At 34.4% G+C, this 9,536-nt stretch overlaps 1 protein-coding gene across 1 annotated transcript; it reads left to right on the top strand.

Moving 5' to 3' along the window:
* Positions 1-262: 262 nt before the first annotated feature.
* LOC122317055 (thaumatin-like protein 1b) lies at positions 263-3,425 on the top strand. Its single transcript, XM_043133957.1, has 3 exons — positions 263-521; positions 675-1,368; positions 2,698-3,425. The coding sequence occupies exons 1-3, from the start codon at positions 464-466 to the stop codon at positions 2,900-2,902; spliced, it is 957 nt and encodes a 318-aa protein (XP_042989891.1). The 5' UTR covers positions 263-463; the 3' UTR covers positions 2,903-3,425.
* The last annotated feature ends 6,111 nt before the right edge of the window (positions 3,426-9,536 follow it).

Raw genomic sequence — 9,536 nt, 5'->3', positions numbered from 1 at the left:
CTTTCCAGGAGCACTGTAATCTCTGTGTTTTTTACACCAAGCAAATTTTTTTTTTTAATTTTTAAAATAAAATTGAATTTAGTACGATTCCGGTACCGACCTCCCTTACCGGTTACCATGCCTCATCGCGGTCGTCATAGGCTACAGCGCGGTTATTTTTCTTGGGGTGTCCATCACCATCTTGCACAACGTCTCTATTAAAAAAGTAAAACCAACTAAGGAAGCAGTTTGTGCCACTCCCGTAATACTATAAATACCGCATCGCTCCTTATTCTGCAGAATCTCATCACCTTCTAGGCTTCAACTCCTATTTCTCATTTCTCCTGCCACTGCAGAGGAGAGTTTTGGAATCCCCGCTTAACCCCGCAGCTTCTTTTCATCCTCCTCCCCCTTCACATTTTTCTTCTTCTTCCTCTTCCATCCTCTTCTTCTTTCGTTTCCCTTTACTCGTTGTTGAGTTTGAATGGCTCAATTAACAGCATTATTACTGCCACTATTAACGCTTGTATTATCATTACCAGGTATTGACATATAAGAACCCATGAATATCAATCTAAGTACTACAAAATACATATATAATTAAAAAGCGTTACTCGTTTATTCTTTCAATCTAAGATTCTTACGAATGAATTTCTTTTTTATTTATGTAATTGCAACTCTCTTTGGATGTACAGGAGTAATTTCAACCACCTTCACCATAATAAACAAGTGCGAGCAAACGGTATGGCCTGGCATTCTCTCCAACGCTGGTGTTCCCTCCATGTCCACCACTGGTTTCAGTCTCCAAACGGGCGAGTCCAAGACCATCACGGCGCCCACCTCCTGGGGCGGTCGCTTTTGGGGCCGTACCCTCTGCTCCAATGACTCTACAGACAAGTTCTCCTGCGTCACAGGTGATTGCGGCTCCGGGAAAATCGAATGCTCAGGCAATGGAGCCGCTCCACCCGCCACCTTGGCCGAGTTCACGCTCGATGGCTCCGGCGGCCTCGATTTCTTCGATGTCAGCTTGGTCGATGGCTACAACCTTCCTATGCAGGTCGTCCCTCAGGGTGGCACCGGTCAGAACTGTACGACTACAGGATGCATCTCCGATCTCAACGACTCTTGCCCATCGGAGCTTAAGGTCACGAGCGCCGAGGCCGACGGCAACGTGGCTTGCAAGAGCGCATGCGAGGCGTTTAGCCAGCCTGAATACTGTTGCAGCGGCGCGTATGCTACACCAGACACCTGCAAGCCATCGACATACTCTCAGATCTTCAAAAGTGCGTGCCCGCACGCTTACAGCTATGCGTACGATGACAGGACCAGCACTTTCACATGCGCATCGGCGGATTATACAATTACCTTCTGCCCCACCCCCAACACCAGGTAAACGAGTTTGCACGAAAGTCCCTATCGCACCGGCTACTTTTTCTCTCTTCAACGGTAAAGGCTAATTTTCTCTCTTCAACGGTAATTTTGTCCGCTAGGAACTCTACAAGAATACAAAGACTGCCAATATGAACGTTAATGTCCTGCACGTTCCGGCGCAGCTTTTCACAAAATAAAAATTAAAATAAAAGTTTTTTATAGGAAAAAAACCAAAAACTTTATTATTAAAAAAATAATTTTATATATTCTATTATCATCTTATTTATATTTTATTAAATAAGATATAATATATTTATTATTATTAAATAATTATTTATTATATATTTTTTATCATTAAATAATATAAATACACTATATTATATATAATAAAATACAAATGAGATAATAATATGGTTTATAACGTATCTAAAATCATATCATTTTAACATAACATGTTTTACACAGCTTCACCTATTAACATATATATATATATATATATATTTTGACATCAACCATTAATATTTTTAAATCACAGTGGTTTAAAATATTTTATTTAGAACCAAAAAAAATATATATATATATATATATATTTTACAAAGTAGAGGTATATGCGCTCTTTGATCGTAATTTGTTGGTCGAGGCATTTAAGATGCATGGTGTGTAATTAGGAGGGGGGCTCACTATCTCTGTATAGAGTCTGCCATGGCACTAACTGTGCCGACCTCGTTTTGCTCATGCTGTCAATAAATTCGGCATGGCATGGATCATATTTAGTGTGGAAACGTCATTTTGCAGAAAATTTTTTGTAAACCATCATTATCTACACAGCCTGTTACGTTGGTAAATGCTGCACCTAGAGGCTGCTCAAATGTCAGAACCTAGCCCCTTGTCAACATCGAAGAAGTTGGTCACAAGTCATAAACAGCCTACCTAGCATTAGACAATTTTTTCGCGATCCACAATAATCCAAATCCACAAACAATATCTCAAAGAAATAATACTTCACAGCGCGTTTGCTTTAAGTTTTGGGTCACTTTCTTTTGTCATTAAGGGAAACAGTGGAAATGGTACATTTACGAAATTCTTTTTTTCGAGAGTATGTATCCAAAAATTTTTCAGGAAAAGAGAAAAATGGAAACCCAAACATCAGGCTGTTCCCCGAATCTCTATAACTATACCCTAGAGATGCGGTCCAGATTTTTTTCTTTAATGCTTAACGGCCAAAACCCAGTAAAGTTTCGCCAACACACTCACCGAGATGTTGTTGCGAGTGGTGAGATGATTAGTAACGTTTCTATTTTTTTATTTTACCGTTGCAGAATTAATAATTATATTATTCTTTTGCAGCCAAAAATCATCGCAAGGGCAGGCCCCGCCAACACCAACGACAGATACAGGCTCGCCGTCCATCAACGGCACGATGATATACCAAGGCGCATTAGACGACAGCGGTGCATCGCCGTCCTCGGGTGCCCACGCGTTGAGATCCTACGGCATTGCGGGTGCGGTCAGCATCACGGTGGCAATTTGGGAGTTGTGGCAGCTCTTCTAAGTTCTAACTTCTTCGCTGACTTTGCCACCGGCAGGCCCGTAAGAGTTCGAGTTAGTTTGCCACATGCCACTTTTAGCCCAAAATATAGGTGGCGTAGTGGCCCCGACAGTTCATTACCTTCACCTCCTCCTCCTCCCAAAACGCCATGGGCAATGTGATGTGATGTGAAGTTCTTAGAGACCACAGGGTTGGCCCTGGTGACGAGGATATGAGTCACGATGAAGAGGATATGGTACGGAGAAGCGATGATAGATATCGAAACGCCGCTAATATCTGTAGTGCAGGGATAGGAATTTTATTTTTGATTTTTAGGTGGTGGTGGCGATGCAAGAAGTTGTTAGGCTAAGGCATTCTTTGGAATCCACTGTTATATCATTAAGGGGGGATTCATTTGTTTTGTTTTGGTTAAAGTGTCAATTATTTTTATGTAACCACCACCACATTTGGCATTTGGTGCCAAATATTTATGAATTTAAAATAAAAACGACAAAAATAAAATCACTCAACTCGTATTTGTGTTTGACATCGCAACGCAGAGCTAGTTGTGTCCACATGTAAATACACCAACGAGTTCGTGAACCTATAAAATATATTACTCTGCAAAAATCATGCATGCTTAATATATATATATATTAAATTAGAGATTGGATAACATAAATAATTTGAGACGTGGAAGATGATGTTTGAAGTGACGAATGAGCGAATTATATCATTATATGGTATGAAATAACATTGCTCCCACTGCATATATATATATATATATTTGTCATCGGTTAATTATTTATAATGATTTGTTCTTGGTTTGGAAATTGCCTGTTGGTTATCTGTATTTTTCATTAAAGGTGCTTCTGGATCAGTTTTCAAGCACACTGGTGATCATTCTTGTTTTCTCTCTCCCCCGTTTTCGAATTATATTTGTGTAAGAGTTTCTTTGCAAATAAAGTAGAAAATTATAAGGTAGTGATTTTAAAACCGCGAAGCAAGTACTTGAGATAGTTTTAAAATCACTAATGGTGGACCTTAGAAATCATGTTTCCACCCTTAGAAGCAAGTACTTGGGATGGTCAGATGCTGATCCAGAAATAAAAACAAAACAATAATTGAGTTGGTCAGAAACAGCAGCCCATATATATGTGTTCCGATTCTACCAGGCTTAACCCTATTTTATCTGCAGTCCCTTAATTTTGATTTCCTTTTTTTTTTTTTTAAAAAAAAAAAAATCTTCGTTGTAGGATTGAGACGCCCTTTTGTACTAACTATGACACGATGTATTAAAGTTGGGTACCTTTTCATCCTAGTTGTCAATACCAACCAATTTCACCAAGTTGAAATTCAACGATAAACAGTCTTCTTCAAGTGTTTTTCTCGGGCAGGTGCACCCAGCGACATAGTGCCATTTGTGAGCAAAACATTTACTTTTTAATTCACCTTAGCCTCCGCCGTCCACTCACGTCTTAAAAAGAAAAGAAAAATCATATACGCACTTCAATTTACGTAACATATTAAACAATAGTCATACGTTGCATTATTTTTTCTTTTTTTCTTTATTTTTTTCTCACGCATGGGGCTGGCGCACGGGACTAAAGTTTAAAATTGTAAAAGAAAAAAAAATTGAAAATCCGTTCAAATCCATGCCACACCTCACCTCATCTTATCTACCCCAAACTTCAAACCTGAAATCTGGCCACCACCATCCACATTGGTGTCGTAAAGAGTTCTGAATAACGCCTTCGATGGCCTCCAATCCTACTATTCCTTCTCTCTCTCTCATGATCCGACTTTGCGTTGTTGGAGGAGAACAAACTTAACCCCATGCCATTAAGTCCCTAGCCAAGTTCCGTAACATACCCATCTTCTATACAAAAGGGGAAAAAAATTATTGTACGCGCACAAAAAGATCCAAAAAAATTTCTTGCCCTTTTTTGAGAAAGAATCATATTTATACTCACATAATCATTACCCAACCAAACCACATATTTACCCTATCAAACTAGATACAAGATGTGCTTGTCTTTAACACATACCCTCTCGATTGATCTAGTTTATTTTTTTAATATATTTTTGAGAATTTCTTTAGCATAATTTGTACAAGGACAATGAAGATGTTTAGTGTGTGTTTTGTTGACCGCACCATGTGATTCTGCTCTATCATGAAAGTTTTGGTAACAGCAACCATTTTTGTTGTTGGAAGCTTTGGCAACGAAGATTATTTAGTGTAATCTTTGTTGAGCGCACCATCATGAACAGTGGTAGCCAAATTTGGGTAGTGATGGAATATTAGTTATTACACTAATTTACTACTTATAAAGGATTTGGAGTTTTTTTTTTTATCATTTTTTTTAATTTTTTTTAACATCTCTAATCATTAAGAAAAAATTAAAAAAATATATAATTTTATTAATAATCAATTCCTTAATCATTAAGCAAAAAACAAAATTAAATATATAAAAAAAGTAATAAATAAGTAGTAACTCTATCATTTTCCTTAATATTTTTGGGAGAGACGAGGTGAACTCTGTTGTGGCGTGAGTTTGAGATTCTAGATCTAGCGTCTTCTTACAACTTTAGCTCTTGTGTGAGAAAAAGTATAAGTCTAAAGATAAAATTAATGCCGCCTAGGACTTTTGTGTAAATTGACGTGGTTACTTCATTTTCCAAAAGAAAAATCAAAATCATTCAACATCGAGTTTAACGTGATTTAATTTATTGGATTAGCTTTGTTTGGTTGATTTTAGTGAGTTCAAGTTATTCTAAACCTTGATAGAAGTCATTATTTTTTTAATTTTTTTTTAAAAAAAAGTTAAAAATTCATCTCAATCTATTTCATACATTTAAATATATATCAATTTATTTACATTTAAATACATCTTAATAAGATCATAAAAATGTTACTATTTACATATCAACTCAGATCATATGAAATTACCTCGTCATCTAAATCAACTACTTGTAAAAAACGCATTCGATTCTTTTATAGCATTTGACATCACATATTGTAGCTAGGCCTTTTTTTGAGTGGTCCTAGGAAATAATGTTGTTGTACGTAAACACATTCAAACAATCCCAGCTCCTTAATTCATGATAACGCACTATAAGAAAAATAGATTTTTATGATCAATTTGTTACAACGATTTTGACTGCAAATAATCTTTTTATTGCAATAAATTAGTAACAAAAACTCATTTTTTTTTTTTATATAATTATGCTCACGTAGCTCAAGCTTATAATATTCTGTAATTACCCTGATCATACCACTTATCCCATTTTGAGCTGCCAATCCACTTCAAATCAATTGGTGTTAATTAAATCAATTAAATCTTTATGCCATCCAATTAATGTCGCAATTCACAAACATATAAATAGTAGATCACGCACCCATCTTATAAAATATAAATATATAGTCATTTTTAATGTGAATGATTTTTGCTTGATGGCCAATCAGTCGTACGTCAGTCACCACCAAGTGTGCAAGCGGAGACTTCTTGTTTGCTGGATTACTGCTCGAAAGTGAAACAATGGTAGGCTGGTTACTGGTCGCTGCATGAAGCACGTTGCCAGACTGATCCTTATCGCGCATGGCAAATTTTGTACGTCACGGGAACTTTGTGCGTTTTGACGTTTTTGTGTTCGTATAAATGGACGTATATATGGACCCACTTCCCTTTTATTTTTGTCTTCCTTCCTCCCTTCCTCTCTGAGCTCTCTCCCTTCCCTACAGGAAAATTGAGTAGTTATTACAACTTATTTCCTGCAAAAATAATTATATCTTGTTCAAATAAGTCTGTTTTAAAAAGATATAGTCATATTTATAGAAAATAAATGGTAAGAATTATCTAGTTTTTTTTATAGTACTTGTTCGCAAGTGGTCATGAGTTGGGGCTTGGGAAAGCGGACTCAGCTAGGAATATTAATTTCATTAGTACTCAACCAAATATTACTTGTATATAAGCCCAATTGATCTTTTTCATTCATGTCATGGTCATAAAGGAAAATTTTTACTTTTGGAATAGCAGATGATCAACTAGAGGCCGTATTAGATCTGAATCATGCAGGCCGCTACTCTGACAATGGGAAGGATTCCTAGTTCGAAATGAAGACGTTTTTTGTATGCCGACATGCACCTTCATGATCTCTGTCTGTATTCAATCTTAATCAACTAAATTTTATAAGCTTCTTGATTATTATTTTTTTCAAACTTAATATGAATCCATCATTTAGACTTTTGAGAAAAGTTGGTCATGTTCATGATGGATGCAGATTTACTGAACATAAATAAAGGTTCGAATTAGAGATTCGATTGCTTATTAACCTAATTATGTGATAAAACAAACACTGCTTTATTATTTTTATTCTTAAACGTACAGTACCAATACGTACTTACGATGAATGTGTTTTAACTAATCATGTTGAAATCCTCCCGTTAAGTAAATTTTTATATGCAGTCATGACTTATTTTGAAATGAGAAAATTTTAAAAATGGGAATTAATACTAATTTGTAGTGAGAGAGGTTGAATGAAAAAGAATTGGGGTCGGAGCTAGATAGGTAAAAAGAATAAAAAGAGTAAAGATGTATACTTAACAAGCTAATTACCAATACTTGCTACATCGTAAGAGTATTAGAACTGCTGAATTCAGTGTGATAATTGAATTATAAGGAAGTGAGGGATTTCAAACTCAAATTTTTTATTTGAAAAACCGAATTATATGCCATTAGAGCATCAAGCCGACTTAATTTTGAAAAAATAAGCAAATTTCTGAGCGTCTTAAATTTTAATTCACATCAAAGGGCGTCATGCATTCAATGACAGCGGTTGTGCGGTTTAGGAATCGAAACCTCATGGGCTTGAAAGTTTGGTTTAAGTTCGAGCCCAACCCAACCCAATTGAATTCTGTAATCAAACACTATCCAGCAAATAACCCGCGTTTAGTATGTATCCCAATTCCGGTATGGAAAGAAGGAGCTGCATGGGGTATATGATACAGTATTTGAAAGCTCTTTTTTTCCGTGAATACAAAATACGAGATACCAACATTTATTAGTATTTGTCTATGATTATTATAATTTTATGGTAATTATATTAATTCTGTCAATATTTTAGATCAGATCAATATATATTTTGCATTTAAGTATTTATTTTATTTCCTTTATTACATAGGCCATATTAAACTATAAATAGGCCAATTCTGTACATTGTCAATATACATTGAATTTTAATATTTTCTCATATATATGTATATATAGTTTTCTACAAATACAAAATATGATCTTATACCCTCCTTTAAGAAGAAATATATTGACTAGCTAGTTGGATTATCAAAATATCCCATATATATATATTATCATTAATTAATGCATGTGCTTCTTTCTATTATAAATTAATATTTCCATCCTTGTTATTTTTGTGGATATGTCACGTTTTAATCACTCGAATAGAAATCAACCTGAATTATACGTACGTACACATCAGTGAATACTTTGCTTGATGACTGATTTAAGATGAAACATTATATTTTTTTTTATAAAAAAAAAACTTGAGATATGGCAAACTTACGTGTTATTTTTAGATCAAAAATTTTATATACAGTCATTTTTGTGGATTCCTTTGTGCACTCTAATGATATGATTAATTGTGTATTAAAAAAAATTAATCCAGCTAATTATATCAGTGAAGTGTGCAGAAGATATGTAAAAGTAATTATATGTAATATTATTCTTTTTAAATTTATTATTTTCTTCCTTTAATATTTATTCAGTTAATACAACCGACTAACAAAAATAAATCTTCTAATATTTGCTTTTAACGGCTATGAGATAGCAAGACTATGGAGAAGCAGTCATTCTTTTCTCTCTTTAATTCTCTATCGTCTCTTAATTCCTTCTCTGTTTTCTAGAATCTAGAGTAAAAGCGGCACATGATGGGATCTGGGGATCAATTACCAACGAATAGTTTTTTTTTAAGAAAAAGGGCTTTAAGAAGTCAGTGGGGGCGTACGAAAGATTGAGAGAAAAAAAAGCTAGAATCTATCTTTTCATCAACTATCACACGTAAAGCGAGAGTTTTTTAGATAAGAGAAATGATTTATGGAGTCGATAAATGCAGTTAGCGTGTAGTCATTTTGAAAAAAAGAATTAATATGGGATCTATATGAAAAAAAAATTATTTTTATAACTTTTTTTATTCATTCTGTACAATTATAAAAAAAATATTTTTATAATTTTTTTTATTTATTCCGTACAGCCGACTGCATTCTGACTGTATTTATCGACTGTGTCTAGCAAAGTCCTTTAGATATAGAAAAGTGTTATTTTTAGAGGAGTTTTGGATTCAATAATTTGTGTAGAGTTAATTCAAGTTATACGATTATTAATTAGGTCATTTGTAATTTAGAAGAGACAAATTAAAAAAAGATTTATTGTATCGGTTCAATTAAAATTTTATATATTAGAAAAAATTTGAATATTTTTATAAAGAGCGAGATTTTTATATTTTAATTCAAATTTGTTTCGTTTAAAATTTTCATTTTATTATAATTTTTTTATTATATTACAGTGTATTTCACTAACACTGAGCAAGAAACCTAGTAGGGAATCCAAAATGATCCCGCAAGTGTTCAGATTCAGATCTTAGTTGG

The sequence above is a fragment of the Carya illinoinensis genome, chromosome 7 (genome assembly GCF_018687715.1).
Source record: "Carya illinoinensis cultivar Pawnee chromosome 7, C.illinoinensisPawnee_v1, whole genome shotgun sequence".
In the NCBI taxonomy this organism is placed as follows: Eukaryota; Viridiplantae; Streptophyta; class Magnoliopsida; order Fagales; family Juglandaceae; genus Carya; species Carya illinoinensis.
Note: the sequence above shows the minus strand (reverse complement) of the source record. Positions and strands in the feature narration are given on the sequence as shown.